The following is a 21,537-nucleotide window of genomic DNA, read 5'->3' as shown; positions in this document are numbered from 1 at the left end:
GAACCGGGGCAATGCCTCCAGCGCCTTCAAGGTCAGCTGCAGGAGGCGCCCCCAGGACACAAAGATGGCCGGGCGAGGAGAGGAGAGGAGAGGAGAGGAGAGGGACGTCGGTTCGCGGAAGCTGCTCCAGTACATCGAGCGCTCGGGCCAACCGGACTTTGAATAATGGCGCCAAAATGGCGGAGCCCACATGTGTGATACATGCAAAATTGATTTCACTCCGCAGTTGCAATAAAGCACTATTGAACTATATGCAAATGGCAAAAAACGGTGACAATAAGCATAGAATGACATTATTAAAAATAAACAAAACCGAGTTATGAGAACCTACTTACCATTTATTGGATACATTTTCAGCGCTTTTCCATGTACTTGACCCAAAGAAAACTTGAATGGAGGACCTAGTTCTATATCGTCATCAACGGCACGGATAGTCACTTCCTTTTCTTCATCGCCTGGCATGCAGATGAAAAATGACGAGGTATCTTCCGCTAATTTGGGACGGTTGTCATTAACATCTCGTAAATTAACGTAGATGTCCACCGTAGATTTTTTCCTCGGATCATCTGTAAGAAAAACGAAAGCAAAAATTTGCATCGCGTGAAACATTGAGGAGGTTTTACTTAAAACGAAATTTCCTGGGCCGCACGGTGGCGCAGCGGTAGAGTTGCTGCCTTACAGCGCTGGAGACCCGGGTCCGATCCTGACTACGGGTGCTGTCTGTACAGAGTTTGTACGTTCTCCCCGTGACCTGCGTGGGTTTTCTCCGGTTGATCCGCTTTTCTCCCACACTTCAAAGAGACGTACAGGCTTGTAGGTTAATTGGCTTTGGTAAAATTGTAAGTTGTCCCCAATGTGTGTAAGATAGTGTTAGTATGCGGGGATAGGTGGTCGGCGTGGACTCAGTGGGCCGAAGGGCCTGTGCCGTGCTGTATATGTCTCAACTCTAATTTCTTACCGTCTTGGATGGAGCTATTCCCAAACCATGCTGTGATGCATCCCAATAAAATGCTTTCTACGGCTCATCTGTCGTGGTTAGTGAGAGTTATTGGGATACGTCAAACTTCCTAAGCCTACTCAGGAAGTTGAGACGTTGCCGTGCATTCTTGGCCTTTCTTGGGGTTTCTTCAGACTGAACTTTACTAAATAGTTTTATTATTGAACTGAATGACTTCCTGGAGTTTTGGCAGTACTGATCTTTGTGTATGATGCAGGATTAGTACAGGTGTCTGGGGTCATGTGTGTATATATTTATACAACGGTATATGGACACACTGATCTGTTCTGTATTCATGCCCACTATGTTCTGGTGTGCTAAAGCAAAGCAAGAATCTCATTGTCCTATCAGGGACACATGACAATAAACTCTTTTGAACTTGAACTTGAAGGCAGGAGAATGGGGTTCAGAGGGAGAGATAGATCAGCCATGATTGAATGCTTGAGTAGGCGATGGGCCGAATGGCCTAATTCTGCTCCTATCCTTTATGAACATTAATTTATAATCCGTTCTCTACTATCCTCCACATTTCATGCCAATCCACTTTGTTGCCCTGTGTTATTCCTTCTTTGCCTCCCATTCTCCCCACCTGATTGCAGATACAGGCGATCGCACCTCTTCAGCTCTTGACACTGAAGGACCTTTAGGTCACAGTGGCACAGCGGTAGAGTTGCTGCCTTACAGCGAATGCAGCGCCGAACACCTGGGTTCGATCCCGACTACGGGTGCTGTCTGAACGGAGTTTGCACGTTCTTCCCATGACCTGCTTGGGTTTCCTCCGAGATCTTCGGTTTCCTTCCCCATTCCAAAGACGTACAGGTTTGTAGGTTAATTGGCTTCGTAAATGTAAAATTTGTCCCTAGCGGGTGTAGGGTAGTGTTAATGTGCGGGAATCGCTGGGCGGCACGGACCCAGTGGGCTGAAGAGGGGGCGCCGGAGGAGCAAGATGGCAGCCCTGCCGGCAGTCTGTTCGTTTTTTTCATCCTTCTTTATTGTTATTTTTATCGTTTGTTTAAAGTTTGTTTTAATATTCTTCTGTTTGTTTTATGTGGGGGTCGGGGGAAACATTTTTTTTTCAGGTTCTTACATTCCCGGAGCTGTGATCAAGTTTAAGATCACATTCTCCGGGCTCTGCGGCCTACCATCGATGGAGATGGAAGCCGCCTCGGACTGTCGTGAGCCCCAACATGGGGCGCGGACTTACCATCGGAGCGGATCCCTTGCCTGAGATCGCTCCCACTGCGGCCTGCTGACTTACCATCAAGGGCTCACAGTCTCGGGAGAGGCTAGTCAGGAGCTCCAACGCCACAGAAGGTTCGTCCAGCCCCGACGCGAGATTTGATCGCCCGGAGCGGGGGAGCTGACATCGCCCCGATGCGGGAGCTGAACTCCTCGACGCGGAGGGCCCAAACGCCGCCGGCTACGGGAGTTAAGACCATCCCGTCAACGGGGGGCTCGAGGCCCCCGACCAAGGAAGAACAACAAGGGAAGGACTTGGAACTTTTTTTTCACCTTCCATCACAGTGAGGAATGTGTAGAAGTCACTGTGATGGATGTTTATGTTAAAATGTGTTTTCTGAGTCTGTTGCCTTTTTAAAATTGTATGACTGACCTGGCCAGTGAATTTCACTACACCAATTGGTGTACGTGACAATAAATGAACTTATGAACTTATGAAGGGCCTGTATCTCTAAACTAAACTAAGCTAAACTTTCGCCAGAGGGTGGTGAATCTGTGGAATTCATTGCCACAGATGGCTACGGAAGCCAAGTCATTGAGTATTTTTAAAACAGAGATTGACAGGTTCTTGGTTGGTAAGGGTGTCAAAGGTTCCAGGAGAATGGGGTTGAGAGGGAAAGATAGATCAGCCATGATTGAATGGCGGAGTAGACATGATGGGCCAAATGGCCGTATTCTGCTCCAGCAACTTAAGAACTTATGAGATCAAGAGTCAAGTCGGATGTGTTTTATTGTCATATGTCCCTAAAAGGAGCAATACAATTCTTACTTGCAGCACCACCACATATTACTCTGTAAAACCCATAATAAACAACAGAGAAAGATCAATATGGTTTGTTTTTTTAATGGGCCGATTGGCCTAATCCTGTGTCTCATGAACTTATGAACATTACACTTGTAGAATTAATTCCAGTGCTTACCTTTCTCCATTGCGGTGACAATCATTTTGTAGATTCTTTCCTTCTCCGCATCAACATCACCATTTACAAAAATCTCCCCAGTTTCGGCGTCAATCTTGAACCATTTGCGTGGATCGTGTGTTAGATGATAACTAAGGCAAGGCAAGGCAAGGCAAGGCAACTTTATTTATATAGCACATTTCATACACGAGGCAGACTCAAAGTGCTTCACATAAAAACATGTCATACAATAAATGAAATAATAAAATGAAATAAAATAGAAGAACTAAAAGAAAAGAAAAGCAAAATTAAAAATGCATTATAAAAAGTGCAAAAGTTAAAAGTGCAATGTAGTTAAGATTTAGCTGAAAGCTAAAGTAAACATAAAAGTTTTCAGTCTTGTTTTAAAAGTGGTCAAAGTTGAGGCAAGTCTTAAATCTTCAGGAAGTTTATTCCAGCTATTTGTTGCATAGTAACTAAATCCTGCTTTCCCATGTTTTGTATTTACTCTGGGAATCACTAAGCAAAAACCAGTCCATTAGCATCAGTGCACACAGTCAGAATAACATGCAGTTCCTCACATAAGCCACACTGTGCAATTAATAAATACTGGAAGTTCTTGTAGAAAGCAATTTTGTACTGATAGTTTGTACAAGGCTTACTTTGATTTGAAGTAAAACAAAAGTACTGTAAATATTCAATGTGTCAGGCAGTAGCTGTGGAGAGAGAAAGTTATGGGCCTGTCCCACTTAGGCGATTTTTTGGGGCGACTACAAGCGACTGCCGCAAAATTTTCAACATGTTGAAATTTTTTCGGCGACATTGGCGACAATTTTTACTGTCGTAGTTTGTCGTAGATTGTCGCCAGGTGTCATAGGTGAATGTTCAAGAAGGAAACATAGAAACATAGAAAATAGGTGCAGGAGTAGGCCATTCGGCCCTTCGAGCCTGCACCGCCATTCAATATGATCATGGCTGATCATCCAACTCAGTATCCCGTACCTGCCTTCTCTCCATACCCCCTGATCCCTTTAGCCACAAAGGCCACATCTAACTCCCTCTTAAATATAGCCAATGAGCTGGCCTCAACTACCTTCTGTGGCAGAGAGTTCCAGAGATTCACCACTCTCTGTGTGAAAAATGTTTTTCTCATCTCGGTCCTAAAGGATTTCCCCCTTATCCTTAAACTGTGACCCTTGTTCTGGACTTCCCCAAAATCGGGAACAATCTTCCTGCATCTAGCCTATCCAACCCCTTAAGAATTTTGTAAGTTTCTATAAGATCCCCCCTCAATCTCCTAAATTCTAGCGCGTGCAAGCCGAGTCTATCCAGTCTTTCTTCATATGAAAGTCCAAACATTCCAGGAATCAGTCTGGTGAACCTTCTCTGCATTCCCTCTATGGCAATAATGTCCTTCCTCAGATTTGGAGACCAAAACTGCAGATGCTGGAAAATCGAAGGTAGACAAAAGTACTGGAGAAACTCAGCGGGTGCGGCAGCATCTATGGAGCGAAGGAAATAGGCAACGTTTCGGGCCGAAACCCTTCTTCAGTCGTAGGTGAATTCCATTAAAACTAGTCCCTGGCACTCGCCTAAAGAGTCGCCTAAGTGGGACAGGCACATAAATGACACAGGACAATTACCTTGCGGGGGAACTGATGATATATCATCTATGTCAAATCTTTTTAAGATTTAATCCATATAGTCATACAGCACGGAAACAGGTCTTTCAGCCCATTTCTCTCGCCGACCAACATACCCCATCTAAACATCCCTTTGACCAGTATTTGGCCTACATTCCTCTAAACATGTCCTATACATTAACCTATTTAAATGCCATTTAAATGCTGTTACAGTACCCACCTCAATTACCTCCTCAGTCAGCTAATTCTATATACCCACCACACTCTGTGTGAAAATATTGCCCCTCAGGTTCCCATTAAATCTTTCCCCTCTTGCCTAAACATAGGGTCATTAGTTTTCAGTTCCCCTGGGCATTCACTCTATTCCTATTCTAGGAATCTATCTATTCCTGTCATGGTTTTAGTCTATCCAGTCTATCTATTCCTGTCATGATTTTATAATATCTATAAGATCACCACTTATCCTCATGCACTCCAAGGTATAAAGTCCTAGCTTGCCCAGCCTCTCCATATAGCTCTCAGGCCCTTGTGTCCTGGCAACATCCTTGTAACTCTTCTCTGCGTTCATTCTAGCTGTCCAGTTAATCCACAAACTCGCATGGCTTTGGGATGTGGGAGGAAACCGGAGCACCCGGAGGAAACCCACACGGTCACAGGGAGACCGTGCAAACTCCACACAGACAGCACCCGAGGTCAGGATCGAACCCGGGTCTCAGCAGCTCCACCTGCTACGCTGCTGGGCTGACCTGACTTCCAACTGAACAGATTGGCAAACGGTTTGTTTTAGTAGTGGCTTGTTTTAGAAATGAACGGCTTAATGGACAATTTTACTCATTTAGAGTTATCCATCCATAGAGCCTTACAATGTGGAAACAAGCCTTTTGGCCCAACCTGCCCACACCGGCCAACATGTCCCAGCTACACGGGTATCGCCTCCCTGCATTTAGCCCATATCCCTTTAAACTTGTCTTATCCACTTAGCTGTCTAAATGTTTCTTAAATGTATCTTCCATACAACCTGCCTTAACTACCTCCTCTGGAAGCTTGCTCCATACACCCATCACCCTTTGTGTGAAAAATATACCCCTCAGGTTCCTATTAAATCTTTTCCACCTTCACCTTAAACCTATGCCCTCTGGTTCTCATTTCCCCAACTCTGGGCAAGAGGCTCTGTGCATCCACCCAATCTATTCATCGCATCATTTTGTTCGCCTCTATAAGACCAGCCCTCATCCTCCTGCGTTCCAAGCTGTCCCAGCCTGCTCAACCTCTCGCTATAGCTCAGACCCTCGAGTCCTGGGCAACATGCTCATACATTTTCTCTGCACCCTTTCCAGCTTGACAACGTCTTTCCCAAAACATGGTGCCCAAAACTGAATACAACGCTCTCAATGCAGCCTCACCAATTGCAACATGACCTCCCAACTTCTCTACTCGATATTGGCAGCCTTGTTTCTAACATTCACATGTTGGGACCTGTCACCAGCAATCTGTTGCTCCGGGACTGGACTTTGAAATGCTTCCTTTACTGGCAACTCCCTCAATAGAAATTGAAAGCACCTACAATAATATTAAGCAATCAAATCCACACAGCTTACTGGTACAGCCAACTGCGATGCCACACGTTGCATTTCCAGCTATGATCTTTTTGCCATTCATTTAGAATCTTGGGGCGGCACGCTGGCGCAGCAGTAGAGTTGCTGCCTTACAGCGCATACAGCGCCAGAGACCTGGGTTCGATCCCGACTACGGTTGCTGTCTGTACGGAGTTTGCACGTTCTCCCCGTGACCTGCGTAGATTTTCTCTGAGATCTTCGGTTTTCTCCCACACTCCAAAGACATACAGGTTTGTAGGTTAATTGGCTTGGTATAAATGTAAAAATTGTCCCTATTTTTGTTTTGTATATTTTAGAGATACAGAGCGGAAACAGGCCCTTCGGCCCACCGAGCCCGCGACGACCAGCGATCCCCGTACATTTACACTATCCTACGCACAGAATGGACAATTTACACTTATACCGAGAATACAAACCTAAGCCAGTTAACCTACAAACTTGCACGTCTTTGGAGTGCGGGAGGAAATCGAAGATCTCGGAGAAAACCCACGCAGGTCACGGGGAGAACGTAGAAACTCCGTACAGACAGCACCCGGGTCTCTAGTGTGTGTAGAATGGTATTAATTTGCGGGGATCATTGGCCGGTGCGGACTCAGTGGGCCAAAGGGCCTGTTTCCGTGTTGTATCTCAAAACTAAACTAAACTAAACTAAACTAAACTAAGATGAATCAAAGGAAAGGCATCCTATCCATCTATCCCACCAGGACCCCAACACTGAGCCCGTTTCCCAATTAAAATCAGCGTTGTGCTAGAAATCACTTGCTTTATGTATTGTATTCAAATGTGTAATAGAGGAATGATTCATATCCTTTATACCATTCATAAGCACACCAACCCTCCTTGCTCCACAAAGATAATACCACTCCCCTGTAGTCACCTCTGCCCTAGAGAAATAGTCACCAATAGCCTTTGTCACAAATATTAATAGGACACTCACCAGCTCACCAGCAGTCATAGGTTCAGAGGTGATGGGAACAGAGTCAGGCCATTTGCCCATCAAAACTACACCGCCATGGCTGATCTATCTTTCCATCTCAACCCCAATCTCCTGCCTTCTCCCCATAACCACTAACATCCTTTGCCCCGCTCCTCCTCTCTCCCAGCCTATCACCACCCCCCCACCACCATAAGACTGAAGAAGCATCCTGATCCGAAACGTCACCTATCCATGTTCTCTAGAGATGCTGCCTGACCTGCTGAGTTAAGGGCCTGCCCCACTTTCACGACCTAATTCACGACCTTTTTTACTCGTGGACATTTTTCATCATGTTGCCAAAACGCCCCGACCTACTTGATGCCACGAGTACCTACGACTAGCATCACGACCTGCTACGACCTACCTACGACCCCTGCACACTAGTTCCATCCTACACACTAGCGCCAATTTATAGATGCCCATTAATCAACAAACATGCATGTCTTTGGAGTGTGGGAGTAAAGCGGAGCTCCCAGAGAAAACCCATGCAGGTCACAGGGAGAACGTGCAAACTCCGTGCAGACACCACCCGTAGCCAGGATCGAACCTGGGTCTCTGGCGCTGTAAGGCAACAACTCTACCGCTGCGCCACCCTGCCGCCATGATGAAAATATCACTCCATATCAATAGTTAATGATCTCACCTGATTTAGCTTCCACTGAAGGTAGACACAAAATGCTGGAGTAACTCAGCAAGTGAGGCAGCATCTGTGGGGAGAAGGAATGGGTGACGTTTTGGGTCGAGAAGAAGGGCCTCGACCCGAAACATCACCCATTCCTTCTCTAATTAGATGCTGCCTCACCCGTTGAGTTACTGCAGCATTTTGTGTCTACTTTCGATTTCATCCATAATCTGCAGTTCTTTCTCACATTGCTTCCACTGATACCAGTTTAAATCTAAATCGTAATCTTAATTATTCTTTGTGACTTTGATTTTTGGATGGTCTAGGATTCAAGTGTTGTGTGAACGGTCTTCCAGGAAAGTGAAAGAACAAAAATAATGATCAGGTCATCCACGATCTTATAGAATGACAAACTGGTTTGAAGGTTCCTGTTCTTATTTGTTTTGTTCTTATCTACATGTTGATTTCCTTGCCAAGTGTATCAATGACTTTGTACCCACATGTTATTTTAACAACAGAAAGATCATTCAGCTTCTTTCGATTTTCAAAGCAATCAAATTTTCAAGCAATCAAACCCCCTGTATAAGTAATATTATTTCATACACTTCCCCTTCCGTCTGCTATACAAAATTTCAAACCAGGTCTATATACTCTGGTTTAGAATCTAAAGAAGGGTCTCTACCCGAAACGTCACCTATCCATGTTCTCCAGAAATGCTGCCTGACCCGTTGAGTTACTCCATCAGTTTGTGTCCTTCTATGGACCCTGAATACCCGATCAAAAGGTCAATATTTTTATTTTATTCTGCTATAAATTCTATTACAGGCACTGATATCATCTTGACAAAAATTGAGTTATTAAAATCATGTTGGTACCTATAATTTTCAAAGATATTTACAAATCAATGAGGACACCGATTCCTTTTCACAAAGTAATCAATATTCTATTAAATATCTTTCGTGGGAGTTTTCTTTATTGACCCATTTTTAACCTTTAATAACAATTCGATAATAACCTGAATCATAACTACCCAAGTGAACTGTTACCAATATTTATGTATATATGTGTGTGTGTGTGTGTATATATATATATGTGTGTGTGTGTATATATATGTGTGTGTGTGTATATATATGAGTGTGTGTATGTATATATATATATATGTGTGTGTGTGTGTGTGTATGTACAGTAGTTGTCTATGTCTGTCTGCATATATGTATACAATTATGTGTATATATGTGTGTATATGTGTGTGTGTGTGTGTGTGTATATATATCTCTGTATATCTGTATATCTCTGTGTGTTCATTTATATATATATATACATATGCATATACACATATGCGCACGCACACACATATATACATATACATGCATAAATATACATACACACACACACAGGTAGACACAAAATGCTGGAGTAACTCAGCAGGTGAGGTAGCATCTCTGGAGAGGAATTGGCGACGTTTCGGGTCGAGACCCTTCTTCAGAATGTGTGTATGTGTATATGTATACATGTATATGTGTGTGTGTGTGTGTGTGTGTGTGTGTGTGTGTGTGTGTGTGTGTGTGTGTGTGTGTGTGTGTGTGTGTGTGTGTGTGTGTGTGTGTGTGTGTGTGTGTGTTTGTGTTTGTGTGTATCCATGTATGTTCCTGAAAATAAATCATAGCTGTTTAGTACCTTATGTTACCACCTTCAGGATCAACAGCCTCCACCTTAAACAAGAAATCTCCTTTGGAGGCATTTTCAGATATCCATACGTGATATAAAGGCTCCTTGAAACATGGCGGTTCATCGTCATCGGTCACATTAACAAACAGTAAAGTGAATGAGCTGGTGTTGTAGTACACTCCAGTGACCAATGGTTCAGGGTTTGTCGCACTGATGTTTAATCTATAAACTGGATGCGTTTCGAAGTCCAGGCGCTGAAACAACAGGGTAGTGGATAATGAATGGCTCAAAAGAGACTTTTACTCATTGACTAAAATCTTACTGCTATCTGTAAGATTCACACAACAAATGTTACTGATGTAGTTGCTGTGTGATATTAATAAATGTGAATAGTATCCATGTAACAAACAAACATTCTTTTTTTTCTAAATGATGCATTATTTCATTCACCTTTTACTGTGTTTAGTTTTAGCTCTAGAGATACAGTGTGGAAACGGGCCCTTCAGCCCACCGAGTCCATGCCGGCCATCGATCACCCGACCACACTAGTTCCACCCTACACACTAGGGACAATTTACAGAACCCAGTTTAGACTTTAGTGATGCAGCGGCGGAAATAGGCCATTCGGCCCAACGGGCCCGTGCCGACCATCGATCACCAAGCACTAGTTCTATCCTGCACACTCGGGACAATATACAGAAGCCAATTAATCTGCAAACCTGCACGCCTTTGTAGTGTGGGAGGAAACCGGAGCACCTGGAGTAAACCCATGTAGCTGCAGGGAAAACGTGCAGACTCCATATAGACAGCACCCGTAGTCATGATTGTAGTGGCCATTTGGCTTAACTTAGTATGTTATGAATTATGGCATTTGCCTTTAAATTTTGTCTGCCTGTACTGATGTGGGTGGGATTTATTACGCAGTCGGAGGCGTGTTTGCTGCTGGGATTCTTGCGCAGAAGCTTGGCGGTTTTTAGTTTTCGATCAGAAGGAGCATGGAAGAATGGCATAGCTTTCAACCATGTCAGGGCTTTCTACCATTTCGTAGCCACATGCCGGAGTTTGACTACGAGTAAGATTAAAATGTACTCAAACAAGAAGAAGTTTGGATGAATATTTCACTGTTTTACTTCGACAACTAATCGACAAGAAACTATTAATCAACTGTGTTTTGAAGATTTATCTTTGGACGGCTTTGAATGTCTCGCGGAGAGCTCCCATGCATAAAGACGCTATCTCCTTACCCCCTTTGTCTTCAACATAATGGCTAGAGGAAGAAATTCCTTGAACGATATAATAATCCGCCACTACAATGATCGGACCCGGGTCTCCGAAGCTGTAAGACAGCAACTCCACTGCTGCGCAGCTGTGCAGTGCTTGTATAAATATTAGCAAATCCTACATTGCTGAAAGATTCATGCATGTTTGGCCTCTTGCCCTCAAAAGCAACACTTCCCCTGCACTGTCCTTATTTTTTCCCTTTCAATGGTTCAATGGCACTTTATTGTGACATGTACCCAAGTCAAGTGAATTTTATTTAGATACACTCTTCAGTGACAAGTCTTCTATAATTCAGGCACAATCATACCAAGTGTAAGAGTGTAAGATAATAGACCAAACTGGAGTCAGTTCAAACCAAAGCTCTCTGGATTCTTTCAAGAGAGAGCTAGACAGCTCTTAAAGATATGGGGAGAAGGCAGGAACGGGGTACTGATTGTGGATGATAAGCCATGATCACATTGAATGGCGGTTGGCTCGAAGTTGGCCTGCATCTATTGTCTATAAATCAGTATAAGTACCTTTGTGTCCCAAAGACTGTATCAATTTCCCAAGACACATCCTTTAACATTCAACTCTATCATTTATCAAAATCAATGTATCATATACCATAATTTGCCATCTAACCTTACCTGATGTATCACACAGTAAGACTTACTTCACTTGATGTTGAGGAGAGAACTGCAGATGCTGGTTTACATTGAAGATAGACACAAAACGCTGGAATAACTCAGCAGGACAGACAGCATCTCTGGACAGAAGGAATGGGTGACATTTCGTATCAAGACCCTTCTTCAGACAGGGTCTCAACCCAGAACATCACCCATTCCTTCTATCCAGAGATGCTGCCTGTCCCACTGAGTTATTCCAGCGTTTTGTGTCTATCTTAATTTGATAAGAAATAAAAGATTGATGCAGCATTCCACAAACTATGTTACGCACAAACTATGTTAATCTTGCATCATGTGGAAGAAAGAACTGCAGGTGCTGGTTTAAACCGAAGATAGACACAAAAAGCTGGAGTAACTCAGCGAGACAGGCAGCATCTCTGGAGAGAAGGAATGGGTGACGTTTCGGGTTGGGTCTGAAGAAGGGTCTCGACCCGAAACGTCACCCATTCTCTCCTTCTCTCCAGAGATGCTGCCTGTCCCGCCCGGTTACTCCAGCTTTTTGTGTCTATCTTCGATTTAAACCAGCATCTGCAGTTCCTTCCTACACACCAGGTACATGGATAGGTCAGGGATATGGGCCGAACGCAAGCAGGTGAGATATCTTTAATCTTGCATCACTTTTGATGATCACATTTTCAGTACTTACCCTAGATAATCGTACAAAGCCTCTATTTGTATGTTCATCGGTTACTATTTTGAACGTTCCATTTTCATCTCCATCCACAACCGTGTACAGTATTTCCGAGCTTCCTGTTAAAGGCTCATCGTCATCTGTAGCCTGGATTTCCATTACAATATGGTCTAATTGAGTGGTTTCTGGTAAAGTGATGGAACCATACTAGGAAAGAAAAACATAAAACAGATAAAGCTGAGGCTCTATAAGGCGCAGGTCAGACCACATTTGGAATATTGTGAGCAATTTTGGGCCCCATATGTGAGAAAGGATGTGCCGGTGCTGGAGAGGGTTCAGAGGAGGTTTACGAGAATGATCCCAGTGGGTTAACATATTAAGAGCGTTTGACAGCACTGGGCCTGTACTCGCTGGAGTTTAGAAGGATGGGGGGGACCTCATTGAAACTAACCGAACAGTGAAAGGCCTGGATGTGGAGAGGATATTTCCACTAGTGAGAGGGTCTAGATCAGAGGCCACAGCCTCAGAATAAAAGGACATACATTTAGGAAGGAGATGAGGAGGAATTTCTTTAGTCAGAGGGTGGAGATTCTGTGGAATTCTTTGCCACAGAAGGCTGTGGAGTCAGTCAATGGATATTTTTAAGGCAGAGATAGATAGATTCTTGATTGATACAGAGTCAGGGATTATGTGGAGAATGCAGGAGAATGGGGTTGAGATGGAAATACAGATTAGCCAAGATTGAATGGCAGAGTACACTTGATGGGCCGAATGGCCTAATTCCGTTCCTGCCGCTGATTAACATAAAGACATTGTTGCATGCATCATCAACAACAAATTGCTTTCATAAGTTCATGTTCATAAAGGATAGGATCAGAATCGGGCCATGCGGCCCATCATGTTTACTCTACCATCCAATCATGGCTGATCTATCTCTCCCTCCTAACCCCATTCTCCTGCCTATTCCCCATAACCCCATAACACTGCTTTCTGCTGTATCTTTGAGACTGCAGGTACCCAGTGCAGGCTTGATAGGGGACATGCAAGGATGATGCTTCCCCTAACCAGGGTTGTCTCGAACCAGGGGTCACCCTCTCAAAGTTGTGACATGTTGAGAAGTTAAACCAGGGTAGGACTTTCAGAGTGAATGCTGGAGCGCAGGGGAGTGTTATAAAACAGAGGGACCTCGTTGTATCTCCAAACCAATAGTTCTTGGTGTACAACTCCACGGTCCCCTGAAGCTGGTATCACAGGTGGATACGATGATGAAGGCGGCTTTTGGTACATCGGCCTTCATCAGTCAGGGCATAAAGTATAGAAGTTGCAACATTATGTTGCAGTTGTATCAGACGTTGGTGAGGCCACACCTCAAATGTTGTGTTCACTTTTGTTCACTCTGCGACTGGAAAGATATCATTAAGCTGGAAAGAGTACGTAAAGGATTTATGAGGATGTTGCCTGGACTTGATGATTTGAGTTACAGGGAGAGGTTGCAGAGCCTAGGACTATATTCCTTGATGGAATGGGTTTAGAAGAATGGGGGGGGTGGGGGGGAGGGGACCTCATTGAAACGTACCAAATAGTGAAATGCTTGGATAGAGTGGATGCGGTGAGGATGTTTCCATCAGTGGGAGAGTCTAGGACAAGAGGTCATAGCCTCAGAATTAAAGGGCGTTCTTTAGGAGATGAGGAGGAATTTCTTTAGTCAGAGGGGAGTGAATGTGTGGAATTCTTTGACACAGAAGGCTGTGGAGGTCAAATCAATGGATATTTTTAAGGCAGAGATAGATAGAATCTTGATTAGTGCAGGTGTCATGGGTTATAGGGAGAAGGCAGGAGAATGGGGTTAGGAGGGAGAGATAAATCAGCCAAGATTGAACGGCGGAATAGACTTTCGGCCCGAAACGTCGCCTATTTCCTTCGCTCCATAGATGCTGCTGCACCCGCTGAGTTTCCCCAGCAATTGTGTGTACCTTCAGCGGAATAGACTTGATGGGTCGAATGGCCTAATTCTGCTCCTGTCACTTATGACTTTATAACCTTGTGATGGGTAGGAACTCATAGAGGTGTGCAAAATCATGAGCGCTATAGATCGTGTGAATAGGGTGAATCATTTTCCCTGGGACGGGGGATTAAGAACTAGAGGGCGCAGAGTTAAGGTGAGAGGGAAAAGATTTAGCAGGAATCGGAGGCGCAACATTTCCACCCAAGCGGTGATATGTGTTTGGAATAAGCTACCAAATGGAGTGCTTCAGCCGGGTACAACACCAATGTTTAAAAGTCATTTGGGAGGGTTATACAGATAGGTCAGGTTCAGAGGAATCAGGGCCAAATGTGGGCAACTGGGTCAAGCTCAGATGCGGCATGGATGAATTGGACCGATTCTGTGCTGAATGACCTGAAGACTCAATGACTCTAAAACATCTTTAGATATGTAAAAAGGAAAAGATTAAAAAGTGGGGGAGTCCAGAACCAGGGGCCACAATTTAACAATAAGGGGTAAGCCATTTAGAACGGAGATGGAGAAACACTTTTTCACACAGAGAGTTGTAAGTCTGTGGAATTCTCGGTCTCAGAGGCCGGTTTTCTAGATACTTTCAAGAGAGAGCTCTTAAAGACAGCGGAGAGGATATGGGGAGAAGGCAGGAACGGGGTACTGATTGTGGATGATCAGCCAAGATCACAATGAATGGCGGTGCTGGCTCGGAGGGCCTATTGGCCTACTCCTGCACCTATTGTCTATTGTCTATAATAAGGGGTAAGGCCATTTAGAGCTGAGATGAACAAAACCTATTTCACCCAGAGAGTTGTGAATCTGTGGAATTTTCTGCCACAGAAGGAAATGGAGGCCGATTCACTGGATATTTTCAAGAGAGAGTTAAGAACCTGTCCCACTTTCACGACCTAATTCACGACCTCTGCCGAGTTTGCCTTTGACTCATACTCTCAGCATGCTCATCATGAGGCCGTAGTAGGTCATAGTTAAGTCGTGATGCTAGTCGTAGGTACTCGTGGCATCACGTAGGTCGGGGCATTTTTCTAACCTGATGAAAAATGTCCACGAGTAAAAAAGGTTGTGAATTAGGTCGTGAAAGCGGGACAGAGCCTTTAGATGTAGCTCTTAGAGCTAAAGGAATCAAGGGATATGGGGTAAAAGCAGGAACGGGGTACTGATTTTAGATGATCAGCCATGATCATATTGAATGGCGGTGCTGGCTCGACGGGCCGAATGGCCTATCCTGCACCTATTGTCTATGTTTCTATGTTTCTATAAGGGGGCGAGGAGATGAGAAAAACTTTCTTTACTCATAGAGAAATGAATCTTAGGAATTATCCACCCAACTGGGCTGTGGCCACATAGCAAAACATCCACATCGCGGGGCTGGGAACTGGAAGTATCCCGAGCTAATTCTGCTACCACCATCATCTATTACAAGTGATGGCTCCCACTGATTGTCACCGGAAGCTTGCGTCCTTTTCAAGACGGACGATGACAGCGATGTCAACATTTGAAACATGGAAAATGGACAGGAAGGAAAAAGACTGGGCTGTGGAGATAGAAATAAATAGATTTTAGCCATCAGGAGAATCGAATGATATAAGCTCAGTTCAGTTACGTGGCCAGCCGCGATCCTCTTGAATGGTCAAGCAGCCAAGGAGGGCCAAGAAGGGCAGAATGGCCATCTCCTTTTGTTTCTCACATTGTTCCTATGGATCGATCAGCGACGTGGAGAGGGGGGGACGTATGCTGCATGGGCAACAGCCTGTCCTCCATATGATATCGCCTAGGCTTGCATCCGACCAGGATGCATCACCCATGGTCAGTCATGACCGAGAGACGCCTACTACTGTGACTACTGTCACGATAAATATATGGCCTGATACAAAAACATTCATAAACTCCGGTTTACAATCAGGCCGTGCCTTAGATTTAACCGCATAATACCCCCGGCATCGCAAACCATTCATTATCCAGCGACTGTTTCAAATAATCTTAGTTTAATTTGACATTTACCTCCATTTTTTCAAAGATAGGGATCTTGTCGTTGATGTCAATGACGGAGATATTGACGACGCATACGGTGCTTAGACCTAGAAATATTTAAAAAATGTAATTACAAAATAGTCCTGATTTAGAATAGGACAAACTCTCCATGAAATAGAAACCACCCCTAAATTAACCTGGTGTTTGCCAACATTTGAGCATCCGGATGTTGAGGAATAACGGCTTCAAACCCAGAGCAGGATTCAAGGGCAGAACTATTCATTTGGAGACAAGATTTCAAATCTTGGCATGTCATCTGAGGAATTTACGTTCGATTAGGTGGGTTTTCTCCGGTTTCCTCCCACATTCCACAGGCAGGTGGGTTTGTAGGTCTGAAGAAGGGTCTCGACCTGAAACGCCACCTATTCCTTTTCTCCAGAGATGCTGCCTGACCCGCTGAGTTACTCCAGCATTTTTGTGTCTGTCTTCGGTTTAAACCAGCATCTGCAGTTCCTCCCTACACGGGTTTGTTGGTGAATCGGCTTCTGTAGATTGTCCCCTTGTGTGTAGGATAGAACTCAGTGTACGGTTGATCGCTGGTCGGCACAGGCTCAGTGGGCCGAAGGGCCTGTTTCCGCATTGTGTCTCTAAACTAAACTAAACTGAACCAATTTGATGAGGGACATGACACCCAAGGGGATGTTTTTTGGTCACGTTGCCATTTAGAACGGGGACGAGGAAACACTTTTCCACACAGAGAGTTGTGAGTCTGTGGAATTCTCTGCCTCAGAGGGCGGTGGAGGCCGGTTCTCTGGATACTTTCAAGAGAGAGCTAGAATGGGCTCTTAAAGATAGCGGAGTCAGGGGATATGGGGAGAAGGCAGGAATCGGGCACTGATTGGGGATGATCAGCCATGATCACATTGAATGGCGGTGCTGGCTCGAAGGGCCGAATGGCCTGCTCCTGCACCTATTGTCTATTGTCTATTGTTGCATTGAAGGAACTGGATATGGTGGAGGATGATCCAGTGAATGCGGAGGTTGGTGTGGTGGAAGACAATGATATGATTCCCTTTAGTATTACCCCCAAATAACAGCAGCCTGGTTCAGGCCCTCCGTCCTTGCCAAGGGACACTGTGCAGCGAGACCTGAATGCTCCACAAGGGGTGGAAGATTGCAACCTTCACGTGGTCGACTAATGCAATCAACTCGACGTGTACAAAGGGAAGATCAAATAGAACAAGTTATCCAACAACTTTAGGCTGTGCACGCCACACGAAAGAAGAAGAAGAAGAAAGCTCCACAAGGGTTCTTCCTGGTTAGCAGCATATGAAGCAAGATGCAAACGCATGTTGCTAATTCCCAATCCACAGCCCTCTCCTAGCCCGTAGCAGCTCCAACTGAGCTCCACAAGCTAAAATCGGCTGCCTGAAACCACAGGCAAAAAAATAAACAGGATGACTGTCGCACTTAAACCGGTTTCAGAAACATTTAAGACAGACACAAAATGCTGGGGTAACTTAGCGGGCCAGGCAGCATCTCTGGAGAGAGGGAATGGGTGATCTTTCGGGTCGAGACCTTTCTTCAGACTGATTAAGAAACATTTAAACAGGTACATGGATAGGGTAGGTTTAGAGCGATGTGGGCCAAATGCAGGCAGGTGGGACTAGTGTCGATGGGGCATGTTGGTCGGCGTGGGCAAGTTAGGCCGAAGGGCCTGTTTCCACGCTGTATGATTATGACTCTAAGATCAGCTCCAAAAGGAAATGGCTCAATTTTGCGATCCTTTCGACCAATTTACCATAGAAAGGATGTGGGAATTTTTTAAAATTTGATTATTGTGCTTTTAAGTAGCATAGATTTGTATTGTTCAGAAAGAACACCAAGGTATTATAAACGTGAAGGTGGACAAAAATGCTGGAGAAACTCAGCGGGTGAGGCAGCATCTATGGAGCAAAGAAAATGTTTCAGGCCGAAACCCTTCTTCAGACTGATGTGAGAGTGGGGGGGGGGGGAAGAAGAAAGGAAGTGGGGGAGCCAGTGGGCTGAGGGAGAGCTGAGAAGGGGAGGAGAAAGTAGGGACTACCTGAAATTAGAGGTCAATGTTCATACCGCTGGGGTGCAAACTGCCCAAGCGAAATATGAGGTGCTGCTCCTCCAATTTACGGTGGTCCTCACTCTGGCCATGGAGGAGGCCCAGGACAGAAAGGTCGGATTCGGAATGGGAGGGGGAGTTGAAGTGCTGAGCCACCGGGAGATCAGGTTGGTTATTGCGAACCGAGCGGAGGTGTTGGGCAAAGCGATCGCCAAGCCTACGCTTGGTCTCACCGATGTAGAGCTGCTGACATCTAGAGCATCGGATGCAATAGATGAGGTTGGAGGAGGTGCAGGTGAACCTCTGCCGCACCTGGAAAGACTGCTTGGGTCCTTGAATGGAGTTGAGGGGGGGGGGGGGGGGGGTAAAACGTAAATGCATTTTGTTCTGCTGAAGTGATCCAGGAGACTATAAACGATAAGCATTTTATTACTTTGTCTAATTGATCAATATCTTTTCATACTGTTCACTGTTTAGGGAGATCCCTGGTCACAGGTATTTAAAATGGAGGATGGATGATCAGTGGTTAGCATGGACGTAAGGGCCTGTTCCCACTTGCCGATTTTTTCGGCGACTGCCGCCGTCCTTGACTGACGTATCAGGGTCGCCGAAAGGTGTTGAACATTTCAAAATCCAGCGGCGACAAAAAAAATGTTGCGACACTTGAGGAAACACCGCGCGTCATTACGTTGTCACGCAACGTCACGCCGCTCCACGCCGCAACTCTTTGGGTGACCTGATACGTCAGTCAATGATGCCGACAATCGCCAAAAAAATTGCCAAGTGGGACAGGCCCTTCACTGTATCTCTAAACTAAACTAAACTAAACTGAACTAAACTAAACATCTCCAGTTTGTTTTTCCCTAGTTTGTTCTTGTCAAAACATGAGCATAATCAGGAATCCTGCAAAATCATGGCGATCAACATTTTGCAAACCTGTATTTCTGAAATAAATCCCTCCAACAGCACGTTTGAGGAGAGTCCTGAGATTCTGCAGATGCATTGCTAATATCCAGACATCAATGAGCCATAGAGTCATACAGCGTGGAAACAGGCCCTTCGGCCCAGCTTGTCCACACCAACCAACATGCCCCATCTACACCTGCCTGCTTTTGGCCCATATCCCTCTAAACCTACCCTATCCATGTACAGTACCTGTCTAGATGTTTCTTAAACATTGCGATAGTCCCTGCCTCAGCTATAGCTCATTCTTAGTTTAGTTTAGTTTAGTTTAGAGATACAGCGGGGAAACAGGCCCTTCGGCCCACAGAGTCCGCACCGACCAGCGATCCCCGCACATCAACACTGTCCTACACTCACACTGGGGACAATTTACATATACACCAAGCCAATTAACCTACATACCTGTACGTCTTTGGAGTGTGGGAGGAAACCGAAGATCTCAGTGAAAACCCATGCGGTCATGGGGAGAGCGTACAAACTCCGTACAGACAGCACCCGTAGTCGGGATGGAACCCGGGTCTCTGGTGCTGCAAGCGCTGTAAGGCAGCAACTCTACCGCTGCGCCACCGTGCCGCCCTGTAAATTGTCCCCATTAAATCTTTCCCCCCCTCACTTTAAACCCATGTCCTCTGGTTATCGATTCCCCTACTCTGGGCAAGAGGCTCTGTGTGTTTACTCGACCCATTCCTCTCACGATTTTGTACACCTCTAGCAGATCACCCCCTCACCCTCGCATACTGTACCGCACTAGTTTTAGGTAGTTGAGATTCATACAAACCTCCCGCATCTCCCAATTGATCTGTGGCTTGGACTCTTATAATGTAGTCGGGTGCATTTTTCTTTTCCAGCATCCCATTGAAACGTTGGATATTTCCATCATAATCACCAATCGTGAACATGTCAGGTGCAGGAATCTTTGGCTCTTGATCAATGATTTTATACTTCAGCATGGAGTTCTTTGTCCCATCTTCATCAAAGTCCTTCACGATTACAGTTCCAATAACGCTTCCTGAATTTAGAAAATGTGTAAATATATATATACTTCATTAAAGCTCACCTTTTACTTAGAGCGTAGAACATAGGTCTGGATAGGGTGGATATGGCAAGGAGGTTTCCACGTGGGAGAGTCTAGGCCCAGAGGTCGCAGCCTCAGAATTTAAGGATGTTCCTTTCGGAAGTAGATGAGGAGGAAGTTCTTTAATCCGAGGGTGGTGAATCTATGGAATTCTGCCACCGAAGGCTGTGTAGGCCAAGTCAATGGATATTTTTAAGGCAGAGATAGATAGATTCTTGACTAGTACAAGTGTCAGGGATTACGGGGAGAAGGCAGGAGAATGGGGTTGAGAGGGAGAGATAGGTCAGCCATGATTGAATGGCGGAATAGACTTGATGGGCCGAATGGCCTAATTCTTCTCCTATCTCTTATGGGTTACACTCACCTCTTTGTTCATTTTCTTGCACCTCAAGGAATGTCACTTGTTCTTGACAAAATGGTCTGTTGTCATTGATATCCTTAACAGAGACCGCAATTTCCAATGGGTCTTCCAGCTGTTCTCTATTATTATCCAGAGCGAATGCCAGCAGCACATACTAAGCACGTAACAAAAAATTAATACACTCAATGATGAAGATTATTATGGGTCTGTCCCACTGCGGCAACCTAATTCGCGAGTTTAGAAGAGTTTAGGAGAGTTTGAAAAGATGTCATGTAGAAGACATCCTTCGACTATGTAGAAGACCTCCTTCGACCATGTTGAAGACTAGCTTCGACTAGCTTCGGGAAAATTAGACACCGAATAGCGGAGAGTGAAGACGACCTCCTTCGATCTCCTTCGACCCCCCTTCGACCTCCTTCGACTATGTTGAAGACTATCTACGACTACCTTCGATTACCTTCGACTACCCTCGATTACCTACGACTCACATACCGACCTACTACGACCTACTTCAGGACGACAGATGGCACAATGGGCTAAGTGTTCGGCTGGCAACCGGAAGGTGGCCGGTTCGAACCCCGCTTGGAGTGCATACTGTCGTTGTGTCCTTGGGCAAGACACTTCACCCACCTTTGCCTGTGTGTGAATGTGTGTGAGTGATTGGTGGTGGTCGGAGGGGCCGTAGGCGCAGATTGGCAGCCACGCTTCCGTCAGTCTGCCCCAGGGCAGCTGTGGCTACAGAAGTAGCTTACCACCACCGAGTGTGACTGAGGAGTGAATGAATAATGTGATGTAAAGCGCCTTGAGTATTAGAAAGG

General features: G+C 45.1%; 1 protein-coding gene across 1 annotated transcript in view; it reads right to left on the bottom strand.

Annotated features, from left to right (window-relative positions):
* cdh17 (cadherin 17) overlaps nucleotides 1-21,537 on the bottom strand; it is a 120,542-nt gene that overhangs the window by 36,788 nt on the left and 62,217 nt on the right. The window contains exons 9-15 of the mRNA XM_033020111.1: nucleotides 20,723-20,873; nucleotides 20,062-20,292; nucleotides 16,256-16,332; nucleotides 12,256-12,447; nucleotides 9,670-9,914; nucleotides 3,157-3,287; nucleotides 336-566 (exon numbers count right to left, since the gene is read on the bottom strand). Coding sequence (XP_032876002.1) covers nucleotides 336-566; nucleotides 3,157-3,287; nucleotides 9,670-9,914; nucleotides 12,256-12,447; nucleotides 16,256-16,332; nucleotides 20,062-20,292; nucleotides 20,723-20,873 — 1,258 coding nt within the window. The remainder of the gene's footprint in view (nucleotides 1-335; nucleotides 567-3,156; nucleotides 3,288-9,669; nucleotides 9,915-12,255; nucleotides 12,448-16,255; nucleotides 16,333-20,061; nucleotides 20,293-20,722; nucleotides 20,874-21,537) is intronic.

Source organism: Amblyraja radiata, chromosome 4, assembly GCF_010909765.2.
Source record: "Amblyraja radiata isolate CabotCenter1 chromosome 4, sAmbRad1.1.pri, whole genome shotgun sequence".
NCBI classification, from domain to species: Eukaryota; Metazoa; Chordata; class Chondrichthyes; order Rajiformes; family Rajidae; genus Amblyraja; species Amblyraja radiata.
The sequence above is the reverse complement of the archived record's forward strand: the minus strand, read 5'-3'. Positions and strand labels throughout refer to the sequence as shown.